We start from the raw sequence: 22,549 nt of genomic DNA, 5'->3' as shown, positions 1-22,549 counted from the left end.
GAATTCCAGGGTCCTTGGATCGAGTCCCACATTGGGCTCCTGGCTCAGCAGGGAGCCTGCTTCTCCCTCTCCCTCTGCCTCTCCTCCTGCTCACACTCTCTCTCTCTATATCTCTGTCTCAAATGAATAAATAAAATCTTTAAAAAAAATTACAGTTTTATAGCAACTATTTTTTTAAGACACTACCTATTCTGTGAAACCTTTCAAGAATTAATTTGTCTCTATGCCACTATCCTACCCTACTAATTTATTTATTGTCTATTTTGTTTTGCTATACCTAAGAGCCCTACTGACCTAGACCCTGTTGATACCTTTACTGAATCTCCAGGGCTTAACAAAATCAATTACATAAACATCAATTAATAAATGATAATTAAATACATAAATAAGGGAATATATGAATAAATTTAAAGCTGAATTTTATTTATTTCTTCATTGCAAAATAATTTGGATTCATCTTACTTGAATCTTTGTGCTACTTCACCAATAATTAAGAGCCAACTATATCCCCTCACTTCTATTTTTCAGAGTTGTTAGTGGACTGCTCACTATTTGATACATTACTTAGATCCGTAATAGATTACAGAACCAGTAATTTCTAGTTAGGTGTCCTTGCAAGTAAGGAACCTTATTTTTTAAATGTAAGAATTCCATGACCCTCACAGAAGATCTAGATTTTTTTAAAAGCAATACTTTCCTTTTTTTTTTTTTAATATCGTATAATTCAGCCTCCATAAATAAAGAGACCTCCTCTCCCTGCTCACCGTGACATCCGCATCCCTTTCAAACAGTACCTAACACTTGTCCTGGACACATAGCTAGCACTGAGCTCAACTGAGAATTCACATTGCTCACCTAGTAAGTCCATTTAACAGAATTATCTTCTGAATTCTTCTTCAATTTGGGCTGCTGTACTCTAAGCAATTCTATTGTGATTTTATTATGCAATTCTGTTTTGTTTTTAAAAACTTATTTTTTAAAGTATTTTTAAATGAAGGTTTTATCTATTGCTTTACTGAAATAGACTTGCTTGTTGAACCAGAATAATTTGCTATTTTATCTTGAAAGAATTATTATTTTTACATAAATATAGTAACTTTTAGAAAAGCCACAGTGTCAAAATTGGGAAATCACTTTATTTTATGTTGTTCTTTTATAAGAACAAAAACCAATTTCTGTAAAAATCATTTGTACGGGTCAAGCGTTCTGATTTCCTTAAAATTACTTAATGGTCTACTTATAACAACTAGGAAAGAATCATGAAAAGCTGGAGATTTTAGCACTTTTATGTTCAACCCCACTGCACTGAATCAAAACACAGAAAACAAAACCATATACTGAACAACAGAGGTTTATCTTTGAACTTCTTCAGTTAACAGACCTTATAGGCTTCCAACTGTGTAACAGTAAGTTCCCTTCAAGAAATCATAGTATCACTTCATAAAAGTTAATGGTGTCCCAACTCCCTTTTGTTATGCAGGACTTCCTAGAGAGATGAATGCTATTGGGGAAAAGCATGCATTAATAGTTCCTTTCTCTTTTTCTAAATGTAAACCCAGCATCTCTGCTTCAGTTCTTTTTTTCTCAGCTATAGCAACTTCCAGTGGACTGCTGGGTTAAGTTAAATCTTTAAGATCAGTGTATTCTCATACCCACTTGGCCCAGTGATAGTTTCTATATACTGTTATTATTATTAAAAAATAAAAAAAAGAGAATCACTGTGATTCATGAACCATAGCTAGGTGGTTGATCTTCTTTTCACTGAAAAATCACTATTTATATTAATGTATCTGCATTTCTTTGGAACATAAATCTACTGAAGGGAACAGCATGCTGAGATGTACTGTCTCACCCCAACTAGCTCCTAATACATGATATGAATTATCTGACAGCTGCTTGCCTCCCATTCAAATCCATATAGTCTAAATAGTCAAGCTAAAAACCCTACTGGTGGGTGTATTCTTCCAAAAGAATGAAGAAAGAAGAAAGAAAGAAAGAGCAAAAACTTCAGTGCATTATAAAGTTTTCTCACAAAGGTTCAGAAATCTTAAATTATGACCAGACAAGTACTATTACTAAATACACTATAGTTCAAAATTTGTTTTAAAGTAAATAAGGTACTTTATAAATCACTATTTTTTTCAACATAATTTTTTGTCTTTGATGTCACTGCCTATTACCATTTTGGATAACATTATCTTGCAATTTATCAGAAGATACTTTTAAAGTAGTAATTTATCAAATTATGATGCGATTAATTATGTAAGTGTCCACATAGATGTCCACAGAACTATTTAAGAAAGCAAAGGATGCAAATTAAATTTCTTTGTTAATAGCCAGGACAGTGTCTTAAGGGCAGATGCTTTTTTCTTAATTTCATAATCAAGAAATAACTAGGTCGAGTAAACTTTCTAATTAAAGTGTAACATAAATGTAGTAAAATATGCAAATCTTAAATGTACCTATTATTTTTTTCTAAGCAATATAAATTGATTTTGAAAAATGTATCCATTTCCAAAACTAACCAAATGAGAAACCAGGTAAATAGATTATTCTAATAAAGCAATAACACATAAATCACTTCTTAAGGGCTGTTTTTGTTGTGGCTTAAAGAGCCAACTCAACTTACTGTCATGTTAAGATATATTTTAAATGTGAGTTTGGCTTTTAAAATACTTTTTTCTTTCTAAATGACTACTTTAAAAGGTAATATTATTTTTTATTTTAGTTTCTGGCTTGATCCTTGTTATTAATAAAAATTCACTATCATTCACATCGGTACAGCACTTTAAAATTTGCAGAAACTTTTCACATAAAATATATATTATCTGATCTTTATAACTCTATGAGGTAGAAGGTATTATTATTAAGTGAAGGAAATGACTGGAATTTGGTAACCTTTTCCAAATCATTGCTCCTTTCATCACACCCTACTTGCTTAAAATGAAAAGTTAAAATCATGTATGATGTAAAAGAATTCCTATTTTGTAAATTTATTTTGATCATGTTTATATGTTAGAAGAAATAGTTTGCCTTTGATTTTTTTTTAATTTTTTTATTGTTATGTTAATCCCCATACATTACATCATTAGTTTTAGATATAGTGTTCCATGATTCATTGTTTGTGCATAACACCCAGTGCTCCATGCAGTTGCCTTTGATTTTTAAGCAATATATTTTATTCCAGACAAGGTTAACAAAGAGAAAAAAATGCATATTCTTATATTAAAGATTAGAAGGCACTAAAGGTGTTTGGGGGAAAAAAGAAGTATGAAAATATCATAAAGTTGTTCATTAATTTACTACATTTTTAAGAATTATTGCCTTTTTTATATTTTTAGTGACTAAAGATATTTTATAGGTTTTCTTCCCTTCTAAAGTGTTTAATACTCCCCACTCCCCCTGGCATACACATACTCTGACACCACAAATTTCTCTCAGACCAGAACTAGCCTGAGGCACAATCCACAGGAAGCTCTGAAGGAGAAAAAGCAGAAACAGCAGGTGCAGAGGCCACAGAGCAAGACAGAGGTGGGTAATGTGTGATTCTCTGACAGTTGCCAAGTTTCTTGGAGGATCAAATACATGCTTCTTGCATAATGCCCACAATTTTTTGCCACTGTCTGTCTTTTGCTCAACTTAAGCTGCTGTCATATGGGAAACATGATACTATATATAAAAAACCCAGAAGAATCCACCGAAAAACTGCTAGAACTGATAAATAAATTCAGTAAAGTCACAAGATACAAAATCAATGTACAGAAATCTGTCGCATTTCTATACACCAATAATGAAGCAGCAGAAATTAAGAAAACAATCCCATTTACAATTGCACCAAAAATAATCAGACACCTAGGAATAAACCTAACCAAAGAGGTGAAAGACCTATACTCTGAAAACTATAAAACATTGATAAAAGAAACTGGACACTACACAAAGAAATGGAAAGACATTCTATGCTCATGGATTAGAAGAACAAACACTGTTAAAATACCTATACTACCCGAAGCAATCTATACATTTAAAGCAATCCCTATCAAAATACCAACAGCATTTTTCACAGAACTAGAACAAATAATCCTAAAATTTGTATGGAACCACAAAGGACCCCAAATAGCCAAAGCAAGCTTGAAAACGAAAAGCAAAGTTGGAGGCATCACAATTCTGGACTTTAAGTTATATTACAAAGCTATAGTAATCAAAACAGCATGGTACTGGCACCAAAAAAAAATAGGCACATAAATCAATGGAACAGAATAGAAAACCCAGATATAAACCCACAACTATATGGTCAATTAGTCTTTGATAAAACAGGAAAGAATATCCAATGAGTAAAGGACAGTCTCTTCAATAAATGGTGTTGGGAGAACCGGACAGAAACATGCAAAGAAATGAAACTGGACCACTTCTTACACCATACATAAAAATAAATTCAAAATGGATGAAAGACCTAAATGTGAGACAGTAAACCATCAAAATCCTAGAAAAGAACATAGGCAGTAACCTCCTTGATATCAGTTGTAGCAATGTTTTTCTAGGTATGTCTCCTGGGACAAGGGAAACAAAAGCAAAAATAAACTATTGGGACCACATCAAAACAAAAAGCCCTGAGAAACAAACTGAGGGTTCTAGAGGGGAGGGGGTGGGGGGATGGGGTTAGCCTGGTGATGGGTATTAAAGAGGGCACGTACTGAATGGAGCACTGGGTGTTATACGCAAACAATGAATCATGGAACACTACATCAAAAACTAATGATGTAATGTATGGTGATTAACATAACATAATAAAATTAAATTAAAAAAAAAAGCTTCTGCACAGCAAAGTAAATAATGAACAAAACTAAAAGGCAACCAATGGAATGGGAGAAGATATTTGCAAATGATATATCCAATAAAGGATTAGTATCCAAAATATATAAAGAACTTATAAAACTCAACATCCAAAAAACAAATAATCCAATTAAAAAATGGGCAGTAGACGTGAACAGACATTTCTCCAAAGAAGACATGCAGATGGCCAACAGACAAACGAAAAGATGTTCATTATCACTTACCATCAGGCACAAGTTTATTATAATTGTATATTTCTTGAACTTGGAAGTCGAAATTTCTTTTATTTAATTTTCTAAAATTAATAGGTATTTATTTATTTTAAAGATTTTATTTATTTATTCGACAGAGAGAGAGAGGGAGAGAGAGCATAAGCAGGGGGCGCGGCAGAGGGAGAAGCAGGCTCCCCGCTGAGCAGGGAGCCTGATGGGGACTCGATCCCAGTATCCTGGGATCATGACCTGAGCCAAAGGCAGACGCTTAACTGACTGAGCCGCCCAGGCACCCCTAAAATTAATAGGTATTTAAATTTAAATTTTAAAATAATATAATAACTTCAAGAAAAATAATTTTTTCTTTATTGTTTAACTAGAATAATGTAAAAGCTTCAAATTCCAATGACTAGTCCCTCAGAAACGGGAGTTATTTTATTCAAGGTCAATTCTGTGTTATACATTGATCGTGCAGCTGTTTAGATGGTCAGAGATTTGTCATGGATTCTGAATCAATAAATATTCTCTCTCATGCTATGAAAACTAGCCAGCCCATGGGGTTACCTAAATAAGGCATAAAATAGTTTTCATCTCACAGAAAATTAAGATAACTTGATCCAATTAAAAGTAAAATTGTCATTTTTGCTTTCTAACCCCAAGAATAAAAGGTAAATTAATTTTATTTTCCAATTTCTTATTTTTAGAAGAGATATAAACTATCTTATAGTTACCTAGATGTAGTATGGTTAAAGAAAAGAATCTTAAATTGCCTTCTACTACTGTCCGTCTCAAATATTTTCTTGATAAACAGCAATAAGCAGAAATATGTACTGTTCTTGATAAACATGTATGTTTGGGATATTTTGTTATAGTGGACCTTACAGCCTAAGACACTTGCATTCAGGAAAAAAGCACGAAGGAAAAAATTAAGTGCTAGGTACATCTCATGTGAACTTTATGAAGAGAAGTGGTAATAATTATGATACTGCAACTTTATTTACTCAAACTGGTCTTCAAGTCATTTTAGATGAAGTGAGTTAACTCTATGAATAAGATATTCATAATTCTGTGCACCAAACATACAAATTGTGATAGCTTCTAAATGAAAATGACTCATCCCCAAAACTAGGAGAAAAAAAAAAAAATGAATGGAATGTTTTATCCAGTTCTGCTTTTTCAAAGTCAATTCTGAGTCTGCAAGTTTATAAGAAATGAAGTGAATGAGACTAGATAAAATATTCAGGGGAGTTTTAAAACATCACCTTAGACATATTTGACCAAGAACTTACATTTTTAAATATATTTAATATATATTTTAATACATTTTTAATATATTTTAATACACTTTTAATAGATTATCCAAAAATATTACAAATAATTGACTATTTCTTGTCCTCTCTGTATGGTATGTCCATACTGTAGTACTAATATGATCCTGGAAACCATTCCATAAGGCTGACTATCCTAAAATGAAATATGTTTCTACTGTTAGAATATCATAATTGGTATGATCTTGAACAGGGACTTAGGATCCTTAGGATCAAAAATCAGAGCTGTATCAAACAGTGATCATAAAATCATGTGCACATTTGTATTTGACAAATATATGACAAATAAATGTAATTTGACAAATTAAAATGTCAAAAAATGTGCATTAGCACACCACATACAACGATTCTACGAAATTCATATCTATATGAGCATATGTCACAACCTGATCAACAATTATACCTTTAATTCACCCATATTTATTATGTATCACGCACTATACTAGATGCTATCAGAAACGCTAATGTGTACAAAACTTCTTCCATTTAAATGAATGTGGTCTAATAGGTAAAATGAAATCTATTCATTCAAATAACTAAGTAGTGGGTGCCATATATGTGATAGAAGTTAGAAGTACATTGATGGGAAAAGTATCATTAGTAACTAGAAAAATCAATACAGGGATTATGGATTAGTGCTATTAATCTAAAATTAATGTACTAGTTATCAACAAATGTAATTCAATGTTTAATGAGTGATACTTGTGATTTTCCTTCTGAAAATTTATGAGGATTGAGAAGAACGATTTGTGTGCCTCCATTTCCTTACAAATATTAATGGCTCCTTCTTCTCATTAAATGTGCTTGTAGCTTGCAATGATATTACCTTTAATTCCCTTGACAATGAGTTAAACCAAAAGCTGAGATCATTATTTTAACTCTCAAAAAGCCAGTAACATTTTTACATATTTGGAAGTCTCATTTAGGATTTCAGAGTTAGGAGGAAACATTTCTTGAAGTAGATCTTCTAATTATCATCTTTCCTTTGCTTTTAATTTTGAGCTTCAAAAACCTTCATGCAACAGAATGTAAGTGTGAAAGTACATATACCAAAAGGCCAGTAGAGCTCATTTGCCTGGTGGATGGTAAAGGTGGGGTGTTTCTTTGAACATGAATGTACTTTCTTCTTTTCCCACTGCCTCTTGGAGTCCCTGCTCAACATTAGCAGCTGGGCCTCAGTGGTAGAAATTAGCAAAAGACATTAAGTTACATATATATTTAATAATGTCAATTAAGCATGTGAGCAAGACTCCACGTAAATTAGGGGTACAGGAATTATCAGTTAATTAAAAGAACTGAGATACACTCAATTTTTTGAGAATATGAGAGTCATTAGTGCCCACCAAATATATCTGGTCTACACCTTCCAGACACAAGGAAGAGACTGTATTTCTTGGAGTTTTTGTGGCTAGTTTGGGCTAAGTGACTAGAACTAGTCAATAAATTGTGAGAGAAAGTGAAATGAGTCTCTCACAGGTCAGAGCATTTATTACCGGGATGAGAACCTCCAGAGATCTCTTTTTGCCATGATGAAAGGCAATATTTGCAATGGTAGCTGGTTGAACAGCCCGGACACAGAATGAGACATTAAACAGAACTCCCAGAACCTTCCACAACAAACATATAGCCTGACTGAGAAATAAATCCATACTGTGAAAGTCACTAAGATTTGGAGGTTATTTGTGAACACATATCCTAGCTTATCCTTATTCATATATTCCAGCCCTTTCCTTGCTGTAAGGATGCCAGAGTCTCTGTATTATCCATTACATATGAATGTCCATTACATATGAATATATCCTCATATTAATAATTTTTTTTAGAGCAAGGTGATCTTGCAAATACATATGGAGTTAAATGTCACTGTATAAAACTGTTGGAGAAACCATGACATATCCTTAAATTTATTCATTTATATACCACAGTCTGGAGGGAAAGTTCCTAGAAAGAACGAGCCTATTTTTAGAAAAGCTTTCTAAAATATTTGGACCATACTATTTTATCAAGGAAATAACTCAATAGAGGAAAATCTTTATTTAAAACAGCCTGAAAATATATAATAAATGTGAATGCTTATCAAATTTTTCCAGGTATATTTTAGCTTCCTGTAATAAATTTAAGCCAACTCCAATTTCTTCTGAGCCCCTGATGTTCAAAGAGTTAATACATCCTCCCCTCTCCCTTCAAACTGAAATATCCCCATACAAATACACTAAAAACACTAGAATTGTGGTCTATCTAACTTATTAGAGTGTATCTCTGGTCATTTAGAAACCCTCAGCATCTTAATAAATAAAGCCGTATTCTATGGGTAACCTTAAATCCCCATGAACTAGACAAAATACTCGAGTTCCTTCTAAATATGAATTTTTTTTGTGACAAAGTTCCTTTCTAGATGAGATATCTTTCAGTAAAGATGTTGATACCATTCATTAGCACATCAATAAATACTACCGCATTTTAAGTTCAGATTCAGCACTAAATTTTGTTTCTTTTTTGTATCCCTTACAGAGGGTGGTAGCCTATACCTAGAGCAAGTATAGGCTGCCTTAACTGTGTTAACTTCATTACACGGAAATAATGCAAAAAAATTAATTTTAAATCTATTATATTCCCCACAAAGCATCTAGGGTTTAAAGTCAGACAGGTAGAATCCAAATCTAAATCCTATCTTTGCCATCTACTCTCTGTATTTTGGGGCAAGATGCTTATCTTCTCAGTACTTTACTGTCCTCTTTTATAAATGTGATTAATAATAGCATCACTTGGGTCATAGTATGACTAAGGACTCGATGTGATAATACACATGAAGCATTAAGAGCAGTCCCTTGGTCCAAATAAGTATTAAAAATACATGTTACTATTATTATTGCTCTAAAAGGAAAGAATAACTGAACATGAATGTTTTCTTAAATACATACATTTGCTTGAATTACTTTGCAAGAGGAATATAGAAAATGTGTGTCACTATTCACACATAAAGCTATAATTTCTTAAATATATAAGTCACTTTTTAACATATAACTAAAATTACTGAAGAGTCCTAACATTTGTTCCTTATATTGCTATGAGTTAAAGAATATATTTTATGCATTTTAAATTCATGATTACACTGTGAATGAAAAGGATGAGCTATAAGTTGTGAAATCCAAAGAAAACAGTAAAGTCATGAAATAATTTTTGATAGGTTTCATATGGAAATTCAAGCATCAGTATTTATTTCAACAAGTGTGACCTGTAAATTCAATGAACGTGTACAATATTTTAACCAAGTTTCTGGTTCTAACAATGATAGCCTTTCCCCAACCATGGCAATGATGTAACCCTGCCATCTAGTGGACGATGGACAGGGACACTTTTTGAAAATTCTGTAAAAAGCCTCAAATAAAAGAACAAACTTGCATCTTTGTGTTCTGACATTTTAAATTTTAAATCTTGAAAGTGGATCTGGTAAGAAGCATAATTTGTGATGTTATAAGGAGAATTATTTAAATATATTATTTAAAAACATGAGATAGAATATGTTAAAGGCCCAACTTTGGAAAAGTCTAATACATAGTGTACAATTATTAATATAAATACATCTCTATAAAGGAAAAATGAGAATTTTGTGAAGAGAAATGTTTCATAAAAAGTCATTTTAGCCATAACTTTTAATGTTGCATCAGCTGGAAATCTTTTTTAACATGTTCTTGCACTTAAAAAATAGCAACTGTGGGGCGTCAGTTAATGATCTGACTCTTGATTTTGGCTCAAGTCATGATCTCAGGGTCATGGAATTGAGCCCTGTGTCAGTTTCTGTGCTGGGCATGGAGCCTGCTTAAGATTCTCTCTCTTCCTCTGCCCCTCTTCCCCCCAACAACCCCCAGCCCACACACTCTTTCTCTAAAAAAAAAAAAAAAAAAAAAAAAAGCAACAGCAATAATAATAAAACAACACCAAAAAAAAGATGAAATATAATACAGGATCTTTCTCTATGTACAAATATAAACACACACACACACAACCATTTTTTAGTATAACGGAAACAAAAAGTCCACTATCATTTGTTGTTTTGTAGTTACTGATTTGCCCAAGATTAAGGTCTGTCCAAACCTAACCTAATTGCTAGAACTTTTAACTTCAGGCACAATGGTTTTGCTCTCACTCAATGTTGCCTCAGTCACTTAAGACTTCTTCACAACACAATTGTCAAAATCAGATGACCTATTTTCATTTGAAACAAAATCATCTAAAATACATAGAGATAAAATATACAAGTAATATAGTTTTGAGCATTTTTCACACATATCCATGAATAGGTAGACAGATCATTTTTAGGAAACACTGTTAAATATCAAGAATCAAAACTACTGCTGAAAAAGGAAACATCTGTGAGAAAGTGAGCAAAGAGAACTCCAAAAGTCAAGCCCACCCCAGTATTTGTGAGACCTGAGGCGTTCCGGACCTCCTGGGCGGTAGTCCACTCATCACCTCTTCCCACCCTGGCTTTATCTCTCACTGTGAAGGAGCATCCTACACATGCCTCTAAGACACCACAGCCCCCAAGTGCAAACTAAGACCCGACTCCCCTGTACACACGCTACCTTCACCCTCACCTGAAGGCTCCTGCAGTTTGGACAAGGAATCTGGAATCTTGGTTACCTAGAATGTGTCAAAGCTTTGGATGGGCATTTTGTCTTGACCCCAAAGGCTCCTCATTCTGTGTGAACAGGCAACTGTAAAGGACAGGCAGAGGAGGATCCACCAAGGGGTCAATGGGTGGTACTGGCATAAGTGTGGCTTATAACTGGACATTTTTAGAGTGGCTATAGAGTAGAGAGATGGTGTGAAATAATGGTTATCAAAGGGTACCCTCATGATGATCAGCTTTTTTTCTTAGCTTGTGTATCCCAGGTCTTGTTCTAGAAGAGAGAATATAAAACTTTCCATGGAAGCAAGGAAGATACGAATTAAGGGTAACCATCATGGTGTGCTATAATCTGTCATGACGCATAAGAGTCTCAAGTGAAAACGTAGCCTCTCTAACTTGGGACATCAACTAAGGAGACCAATTTTCCCTTCAAATATGAAGTATCTATTCTCTAGTCTGTTTTTTTTTTTTTTTTGTCAGTCTGTTTTCATATCGCAAGAGGCATGAATATCCCAGTCACATACATAATTATTTTATAAATGCAAGTATATGCATATACTTACCATGCTGTTCATTTTTGAAGATGATGAACCTGCTCTTTGCTTTCTTAGACTATTCACTTCTTCTACATTTCCATCTTTTGGTTTCAAAATCATTCTGCTACTCCCTGCAGTTCCTTCAGATGAGGATCGCAGTCGCCTTTCTATAAATCTTCCTTCACGATATGGACTGAAGCTACTGGCAAGAACTATTAAAATAGATAAATAAATAAATAAATAAATAAAAATTAATACAAATGCTTAAATGTAGTTTTATAAATGTTCCACTGAAAGAAAATGAGAAACTCTTACTGTCATTCAAAAACTCTCTATCACAGAAAAAATTTTTTAATTAATAGTGGTAAATTTAGTATACTTAATCATGTAATCACTTCAAAGCTGAAAACCTTCATAGTCATCCTTGGCTTCTCCATACCTCACAAAATCACATAAGCAAATCCTGTCCTTATTACCTTCAAAGTGTATACAGAATCTCATCACTTCTTACTACCTTCCCCATGAATACCCTGGACCAAACTCCATCAACCCTAGCTTGGGTTACTATAATACTTAAACCGTCTCCTGCTTTTGCCTAGTCCCACCTGCCTCTCTCCCCCCAAAAAACACAGCCTGCTTTCCACATGGTAACCAGAATGATACACTGAAGACATTAAGTGACATTGGTCATGATCACTCTTCTAGTCATAGAGTTGATATTTTCACAATAGCCTATCAGTTTCCTTATGATATGACCCTATTCTGTCCCCCTGCCCCAGTTCACCTCTCCAACTTCACCTTCTACTGAGTCCTCCTCTTTCACTCTGCTTATGCTGCACTGGACTTCTTGCAGTTGCAGGCACACTGCAGTCCCACGGCCTTTACCCCATAGCCTTTGCACAGTTATATTTCTTTTAAATATTTGTATATCTTACTCCCTCATCACCTTCAGCTCTCTGCTAATATGTTACCTTGACTAATACCCTGCTCACCATACTTAAAAGGGTCTTTGTGAGACCTGAGGCCAAACTACAAACAATGAACTATCAGAAAGTGAAATTAAGAAAACAATCCCATTTATAATATCATCAAAAAGGATAAAATACTTAGAATCAAATTTAACCACAGAAGGGAAAGATCACTCTGCTGGAAACTATAAGACACTGATGAAAGGAGTTGAAGAATACATAAATAAATGGAAATATATTCTGTGTTCATAGATTGGAAGAATCAATATTGTTAAAATGTCCTTACTACTTAAAGCAACCTACAGATTCAATGCAATCCCTATCAAAATTATAATGAGGTTTTTCACAGAAATACAAAAAAACTATTCTACAAAAGAACCGCAAAAGACCCCAAGTAGCCAAAGCAATCTTGAGAAAGAAGAAAGCTGCAGGTGTCACATTTCCTGATCTCAAACTATACTACAAAGCTATAGCAATCAAACATTATGGTGTTGGCATGAAAACAGACACATAGATCAAAGGGACAGAATAAAGAGCCCAGAAATAAAACCATCATATATGAGCAATTAATTTTCACCAAAGGACCCAAGAATATGCAATGCAGAAAGGATAGTCTCTTCAGTAAATGGTGTTGGGAAAACTGGATAGCCATATGCAAATGAATGAACCTAGAACCCCATCTTATAGCGTACAAAAAAACCATCTCAAAATGAATTAAAGATTTGAACAAAAGGCCTGAAAGTGTAAAACTCCTAGAAAAAAAAGTAGGGGTAAGCTGCTTGACATTAGTCTTGGCAATGACTTCTTGAAATTCACAGCAAAAACCAAAGCAACGAAAGCAAAAACAAACAAAATGGGACTATTTCGAAGTGAGCTTCTGCACAGCAAAGTAAACAATCAACAAAATGAAAAGGCAAATTATGGAATGGGAGAAAATATTTTCAAATAACATATCCTATAAGGGGTTAATATTCAAAATATACAAGGAACTCATACAACTCAACAGAAAATAATAATAACCCAATTTAAAAACAGGCAAAAAGGCTAAATAGACATTTTTTTTCCAAAAAGACATACAAAATAGCGAACAGGTATATGAAAAGGCGTTCAACATCACTAATAATCAGGGAAATGTAAATCAAAGCCACAACGAGATATCCCATCACACCAGTTAGGATGCCTGTTAGTAAAAAGTCAAAAGATAACAAGTAGTGTCAAGACTGTGAAAAAAAGGGAACCTTTATACACTGATGGTGGGGGTATAAACTGGTACAGCGACTATGGAAAAATTATGGAGTTTCTTCAAGGAATTAAAAATAAAGTTACCATATGATCCAGGAATTCCATTTCTGGGCATATATCCAAAGGAAATGAAATCATTATCTCAAAGAGATATCTGTAGCCCCATGTTTATAGTAGCATTATGTATAATAGCTAAAGTATGGAAACAATCTAAGTGTCCATCAACAATGAGTAGATAAACAGATAAAGAGCTCAACTTTATATTATTATTTTTGATATGACTATACAACTCAGACATTCAGATATGTATTAAACACTAGTTTAAACATCTTCCATTATAAATACAGAATAAATTCAGTATTATGGACTTTAGTGTACACAGCAACTCTTTCTTACGTAAAATACATTAACTTAACTGGTTTTAAAATGTTGAACTTCCAAATTATAAAATCCTTATGAATGGCACAAGAACCTCTCCACATAATGAAGGATAGAATACTAATTGTCTTTTCCTTGTTGACATTACCAGCTTAATTGTCTATCCCTCTTTTTTACAAGTTGTAGATAACATGAATAAACAGCTAATGTCCCAAGAACCAGCAACACATTATCAAATTCATCGAAATTACTTTAATGTGTTAAATGGCTCACAATTAGGATCTTAGTCAACAGATTAATAGTCAGCAAGATATTCCCATAGAGATAAGCATATATAGCATTCAATTTGGCATTGAGGCAAATGATTATTTCTAAATAAGAATTAGATATAATCAGGATAAGTACATTTCTACCATTTTTTTGTGCTATTTCTTTTAAAAACTGCCTAAATTCCAATTTGAGATCCACCATTTGCTAACAGTGTGATTTCATAAAGTTATTTGACTTAATCCTTAATTATTAATAACTGCCATATAAAATTTTGGTTATGATTAAATGACACTTATCTTGATGAGCACTAAGATAAGGAATTGATGAATCACTATATTGTATACCCGAAACTAATATAACACTGTATGTTAAGTATACTGGAATTAAAATTTTTAAAAATAAATTTTTAAAAAAAGATTAAATGAAACAATGCAAACAAATTGCTTAGCATGCTTTGGGCGCACATTAAGTGTACAAAAAGGTGACCATCATCAATATCATCATCAGCATTGTTCTTATTATTACTATATTATAATTAAAGAATTAATATAACTAAAGCCATAAGTACAAAAAAGGCTACCAAGATCAAAAAATTTAAAAAGTAAGCAGATGCATAAAAATGATCTTGTGTCAAATGTGAAAAATATTAGGCTGTACAATTATACAGCTAGATAATTCATTCATGCATTTAAAACTTTAAAATTGGGCACCTGGATGGCTCAGTCAGTTAAGCAGCTGCCTTCGGCTCAGGTCTATGATCCCAGAGTCCTGGGATCGGGTTCCGCATCGGGCTCCCTGCTCAGCGGGGAGTCGGCTTCTCCCTCTGCCCCTCCCCTCTGCTTGTGCGCGCTCTCTCTCTCTCTCATTCCCTTGCTCTCTTGCAAAAATAAATAAAATCTTTTAAACAAATAAAACTTTAAAATTGTTATATTCATGGAGAGACTAATTGGAGTAATCATATAATCTTATGATTCTTGACATTCTAATATATAATTTGACTTATTATAAATTTTATGTAATAATTTAGTATTATTCTTAATGTTTTGGAAAGAGCTGGGGTCATGAAGTCACTAAGCCTAGTCCCTAAGAGCCTGAGTTTTGGATTGAGATAGCTGTAATTTGACCGTGCCACATAACAGCTGTATGATCCCTTGGTCTCAGTTTTCATATTTGTAAAACGGAGACCACTGATGCCTGCCTCATAAGGCTTGTATCCCAAACAATTATCTACTAACGTTGTGACTTCAGACACATTACTTAACATATCTGTGTTCCAACTATCTTATCTGTAAAATGGGTGACTATAATAGTAGCGATTACAATCATGTGAGAATTTGATGAATTAATGTATCCAAAGTCCACAGAATGGGAAATGAGACATAATAAGCATTCTATGTTGGGAGAACTAGTTGGCAGTAACAGTAATAGGAATAGCAGAAGTAGCAACAGCAGAAGCAGTGGCAGCAGGAGAAAAAAATTAATAAAAATAATGTCAAATACAGTCCAGTAGGTGGCATATATTCAACAGTTTTCTTAACTGAAATTTATATTAAATAACAAAGTTTTCTGTTAAATGACATACTGGAGTAATTCAACCACCCCCCCACTTTTTTTCTTAACCAAAGAGCAGGTACCCAAGGTTACACAGGTATTTAATGACAGAGGCAAGGTTAGAACCACAGTATCCAGGCTCCAAGGACAGTATTTTTAAAGCTTGCAAGCCTATTATATTTAAAGATAGAGATTATTTGTGCTGAAACATAGATTCTACTTAATAATTCAAGTTTTGTTAAAATAGGAAATAGAATTTAAGTTATACAAATTTCTTTTATAGTGATTTGGCTGGTATATATCCATTTCATTAACTAAGAAATAAAATTAATTTCATTGACTAAGAAATACCAATACTCTAAAACCATTTACTCTACAAAAATAAATCCTTATTTTAGATAAAGCCACACTCCAAATAAAATTAATTTCTTTCCACTCTCTTCTGAGGGCCAGAATCTGAACAACACAACTAAGAGAAATGAGTGATATTGCTGAATTACATTTTTAGTGTAATACAAGTGAAGTAAGTTTAAAATCAAGTAGAGAAAAGATTTAAAACAAATTATAAATAAGAAAAAATACTACAGAGTGAAAAATAAGGAAAAGGTGGTTTCTATTCATGAGATGGAATAAGAAAATTAAATAAATTAGAATGAAAATTATATTTCGTATTTACGATACAAAGAAAATCAGCTTACCTTTGGCAGGGTTTGATTCATATCCATATGATGTTTTGTTAAAAATATGATGATCACCAGAAGAGGGTATTATCCTTGAATCTGAAATAGGATGAATCCCTTTAACACGGTCAGCTATTGCTTTATGTTGCTCATAAAATCCAAGTTTCCTTGGGGAGCTTGTCGCCAACATTTTTTCACCATTTTGTACTACCATATGTTCTTCTCTTTGCATATCACCCGATAGGTGAGTCTCTGAGTTGTTCCCATTCATAACAGGTAGTTCAGTGATTTGCAATAACACTTCCTTCTGATTAGCAGCAGAGGTTTCTGATAAGGAATTAGATTCAGTGCTACATCGGCCTTCTAACCTGTATTTTCCAGGAGACATAATTGCACAGGGAACAGTTCCCATAAGGTCTATTGTTGTCTTTGTAACAGCAGCAGGATTGGAAGAGATCTGAGAGGTAGAATCATTGTGGCCAAAGTTGTCACAGTGGGATGCCATACTTCCACTTTGAGGAAATGCATCTGTTTCAGACACAGAATCTTCAGTCAAGGCTAAGAACTCTGAAGGTGTCTGAGCTGTTGTAAGATCAGCAGAAAGCAGCGGAGATTGTAAAGAGCTTCCTGCCCGTTCTGTTACATCCACAGAACAAGATGGAGAAGCTCTTACTAATACAGGCTCTCTCTCTTGGTACTGTGTAATTTCCAATGAGAATCCAGACTGTTGTACCAATGAAATGGATTGACTCTGTGGAACTGGTTTAGAAAATTTATAGTGAGATGAAAAGGATTTAGTAAGTAGCTTCTTTGTTGACTGCTTAACAGAACGGCGAGTTTGTTCTTCTGTGAATCCAGAATCATCCCCCTCACTTTTGCCAGAACTTAGGCAATTTATAAAGACATTCTTATTACTTGAGTGCTCCTTTTCCCTTTCAAAATCTTCTGTTAAAGATCTTGTTATCTTCTTATTTCGTGAACTGCTAAAACCAACAGAATGTCTTCCCCTGGTTTTAATATGTTCTTCCAAACTCAGTTTTGGCATACTGCTATGACCAGATTGAGCACCATTTGAAATACTAAGGTTCTGGTTGGTAGCATCTTGCTTAGGTTCACTCCCCTTCTTATGGTGGAAACTAATGGAAGGAGTACGGAATATGCTCCTGCGTTTACCTGTACTACCTGAGCTTGAGTTAGTGCTGGAAGGAGAGGAACTGTGGACACCAACCGTATTACTGGAGGATGGTGAAGAAGGAAGAGAATCATGTCTTCTGCTAATACTTCTCCTGAATATTGGCAACCGGGAGACCAGGGTAGATCGTCTTGATCCTGAGTCCCCCATTGGGACTCCAAGGCTTGCACTGTGATAGCCAACTTAGCAGCCTAAAGAAGTTAAAACAAAAAGAACAAGTCAGGAGCATTCAATTATAAATTATAATAAAGATATTTTAAAACAAAACATTGTTTTCCAGTACATGGAATAGAATTCGGTTCACACTAAAATAATAAATAATTAAATTCTGATACTTAAGGATTTTTTGAAATTTTAAGTAGCAAAATTATCCAGTAATTTGCACGGCAATTTTATAATAGCTCAAACATTTCAAGATTACCAAGAATATTTAGTCTATTGAAGAGGTTATTGGGTTGGGAGACACAAGATCACTATTCAAGACCCAGCTTTACTACTCCCACTAGTTCTATAATTTGGTAAACTGTTTGATCCTAACACTTTTTATGTCTACTGATTCAGATGTAGTAGCCATGTGACCACCATAATCATTGCTGTTGGATAAAATGAGCCACCTCGGCCTCTACTGGCCAGTAGCAGATACACCACAAGACTCAACAAGTTACTGCTCTGAACTTAACAGAATCACAGACCAGACTAAGGGATGATCTGACACTACAATCTTGAGTCAAAGAAAAGCGAAACAGGAAGTATTCTTCTCCTTGGAGTTTGATTTTGGGGCAGTTAGAGATAATCAGGCCACTGGCAGAGGAAACTAAATCACAAAGGATACAGTGCAGGGTTATAAACAAGGTAAGGTTATGAGGAAACCATGACTATGAGTTGAAGGAAAGACTTGAATGAAAATTAATTAAAACTGGTAATGTTGAAATAAGTAAGAATACATACTGACAGAAGCAGAAGCATAGAAAATTTATGAACCACATTAATGTCAGGGTGGTGATGATGAAGAAAAAAAAGGAAGAGGACGTGAAGGTGGCAGCTCTATAGTTCATTAACTGTGATGTACCAAATACTTTTCTTACACAGATTATCTCTTTTAATGCTTTTAACTGTAGAAGCAGATAATACTACCATGGTCATTTGACAGCAGAAAGGTAACCTTCTGTCATTCAGCTAATAAGTGGTAAAGCAGGAATAAGAAACTAATCCTTATGTAACCACAGGATCAGCTCATAATCAGATGATAATTCTGCCTTCAGTAGAGTGAAGAGCCAAACCGTGTGCTGCTGAAGGTCCAGCTATGCTTCTACTTCAGAGATTCCCACTTGTATGGTCAATCTTGCCATTCTGACGACTGCTATTTTTCACTGATTTTCATAATGTGCCCTGATTGGTTCCTGTTTTGCTTTGTTTTGCTTTATTTCTGTATTTCACATAATTCCTTAACTGTAATGTATACACCCCCTACATCAACTTGAATCAGACTCTGTTTCATTTTGCTGTTTTTTGCAACCAAAACTACCTAACTGAACAATAACAAATACTACATAAAATGACCAGCCCTCCATTTTATTATTCTTACAGAAACATTATGAGATTGATCAAGTGAAATACTTTCATGGTCCTGAAGAAGTATGTAACAAAAATGAAAAAATATATTCCCTTTTGGATTCACATTTAAAAATATTTAATATTTTGTCCCAAATGATATAAAATCTAAGATTTGCATTAAATGATTTTTATTAAATGATTTCTACTTGCATTCACTAAATTTGAATCTAAATCAAACTATGTGTAAAACACTCCCAACATATCTGCATATTCTTGTAAGCCTTTGAGAGAATAAAGTTTATTTTTTTTAAAGATTTTATTTATTTATTTGACAGAGAGAGACAGCTAGAGAGGGAACACAAGCAGGGAGACTGGGAGAGGGAGAAGCAGGCTTCCACTGGGCAGGGAGCCCGATGCAGGCCTCGATCCCAGGACGCTGGGATCATGACCTGAGCCAAAGGTAGACGCTTAACGACTGAGCCACCCAGGTGCCCGAGAGAATAAAGTTTAAAATATAAACAAAGACACTTTAGCTCTTAAAATCTCACAAATTAAAAATATCTAATTTTCCTCCCAGGTTAAATCTAATTTAACCAATTTCCAATTTCCAAAGTGGATACAAAAAATAATAAAATAAATGCTGACACAAAAGCAAGAAATGTTAAAAAAAAAAAAGGCCAATAAATATTTCAATATACACAAATACTGAAAATACCTTATTAGTAATAATGGTAAGTATCTTGACATTAATGCATTTATAACCATAGATTCACCACCAGCTAAATATCGTAATGGTTAATAATGCTCCAATTATAACAAAATTCTTCACTAGGCATTGAATGGAAATAAATGATGCACATTAATGAAAAATCACAACTGAGAATAATGTTAACTAAAGCATCAGTAAGACTGAAATCATGAAAAAAATGTTTTTAAGATTTTATTTATTTGAGAGAGATTAAGCACTAGTGGGAGGAGGGGTAGCGGGAGGGAGGCAAGCAGACTCCCTGCTGAGTGGGGAGCCCAACAAGGGGCTCAATCCCAGGACCCTGAGATCATGACCTGAGCTAAAGTCAGACACTTAACTGACTGAGCCACCCAGGGGCCCCTGTGTCAGCATTTAAAAATAGGGACTCATTCAATATCTCTTTAGCAAGTATTCAAAGGATTTAACTAATAAAAAATTCAGAAAAAAAAATATAGTAATTACTCCTCTCTTCCTAAGTGCTTAATGAAAACAACCAGACTTCCATTGGGTACCAATAATACACTTAGGTTACTAATATATTTAACCTAATTTAAGTAAAAACATCATAAATACTAAGAGATATTTGCACATTGAATGGGATAACATGAAACAGATATAAAATCTGTTGGAGATAAAAATCCTTTAGATTTTACTTTGTCTAACTGATAGTCTTTTAAATTAAGGTCTTGATTTCCTACTGAGAGCTTCCCAGCTAAAAAAGAGAAATAACATATATATAGATAGGTTGGAATTATCCATATTTTTTAGAGAGACTCTTCTATGTTTAGATGCTATTTATATCTCCAGATTCATTATCCCCCTCTCCTCATATTTAATTCTCTAATTGGACTGATTACTGCTTGCCATTTTCTGTTCACTTTCACCTGCTGGGCATTTGCAGATGTGGGATCACCTGCTTAGGATGCCCTTCCTGTAACTCTGATGTGAAATATTCCTATTTCTCGAACATTGTCCTTTCCAGGATGTCATCCGTGACCCCTTTCCCATCCTCTTCCATTTGGGATGTAATACTACTCCTTTACATATCCTCAAGTATTACCTTACATAGTTAACATCTGTCTATCTGACTTCACTATTTGACCTTAAATTTCTTAGTCGCAAAGGCCATCTCTGCTTTGCTTTGAGACCCCATTGCCTAATGTAAGACACAGTTAGTACCTGTCAAGTAAATGGACTTTAGGAAATAAAGTTTTAACTTCAATACATCAGTATTTCAAACCTAAATAAACATATTTTCTGCCTCACTACCATAAATAAATGCTGCAATTTTGAGGTTAATTATATTAATTTACAACTTTTAGAGAGTCATACGTTAATTGAAAGCCTTTCCAACTGTAAAATCATTCAATAATCTAAAATTTGCTAACATCTGAAAATGTTCTAGAAGCACAATGCTAAATAAAAAAGTTGAATAAAACAATATATCATCACATCAACTATTAATGACAGACAAATGTAACACTGCAACATGTTAATTTTATTTTTATTATAATTTTATTATGACAATCACCTTTTAATTTCTTAATAAACCTTGTGTATATTTTCATATATTTTTATAAATTTCCAAGTCAGATAAAATAAACATATTTTTTTCAGTTCTCCTCTAATATTTCTTGGTTCAGAAGTCATATCACCTCAATCATAACAGATCCTAAAAAATACACAGGTTGAACCAGACCTGCCCATCTTCCAGGGGCCTTTACTACTATGAACATTATTTTCTTGGGAAAACAAATTTGTTATAAAGAGTGTCTTCTAATTATACCTTTAAAGCTATATGGATAAACAAAAAGTTAGACTATTTTAGACAATATCACTACACAGATGCATAACTTGACCCTACTGGAAGTGGTATGAAATTCAGTTTGATCTCAATTGAAGAAACAGTATCCTTTGCTCTTTAACACCAGGATTTAACAAGAAATTCCCAGAAAGTACTTTATTCAGTGATCTCTGTAACTTTAGCAAACACTATCATTACCCTTAAGAGTGCAACATCATACAGTAGATCTGTTCTGAATAAAATGAGAGGTGAATCTTATTTGGCATGGTTCAGAAAAATACAAATTCTAGTTAAAGGGGCTATATGCATTGCTAATGTTACCTATTTAAAATAGAGTAAATGTAAAATAAGAAATACTGAAAAATATACATATATATATGTATATATACATACACACACACACACACACACACACTTTCTTTCATGATTCTAAAGGCATTATCTGGAGGCATAAAAAGAGCTTGCAGGGTTTCAGGGGCACCTGGGTGGCTCATTAAGCGTCTGCCTCCGGCTCAGGTCATGATCGCAGGACATGATCCCAGGGTCCTGGGATCGAGCCCCTCATCGGGCTCCCTGCTCAGTGGGAAGCCTGCTTCTCCCTCTCCCACTCCCCCTGCTTGTGT

At 33.9% G+C, this 22,549-nt stretch overlaps 1 protein-coding gene across 1 annotated transcript in view; it reads right to left on the bottom strand.

Moving 5' to 3' along the window:
• CCSER1 (coiled-coil serine rich protein 1) overlaps nucleotides 1-22,549 on the bottom strand; it is a 1,392,827-nt gene that overhangs the window by 1,225,611 nt on the left and 144,667 nt on the right. The window contains exons 4-5 of the mRNA XM_078068968.1: nucleotides 16,647-18,011; nucleotides 11,567-11,751 (exon numbers count right to left, since the gene is read on the bottom strand). Of these exons, the coding sequence (XP_077925094.1) occupies nucleotides 11,567-11,751; nucleotides 16,647-17,970 (1,509 nt within the window). The 5' untranslated portion in view covers nucleotides 17,971-18,011. The remainder of the gene's footprint in view (nucleotides 1-11,566; nucleotides 11,752-16,646; nucleotides 18,012-22,549) is intronic.

This window comes from Halichoerus grypus, chromosome 3 (assembly GCF_964656455.1).
Source record: "Halichoerus grypus chromosome 3, mHalGry1.hap1.1, whole genome shotgun sequence".
NCBI lineage: Eukaryota > Metazoa > Chordata > Mammalia > Carnivora > Phocidae > Halichoerus > Halichoerus grypus.
The sequence above is the reverse complement of the archived record's forward strand: the minus strand, read 5'-3'. Positions and strand labels throughout refer to the sequence as shown.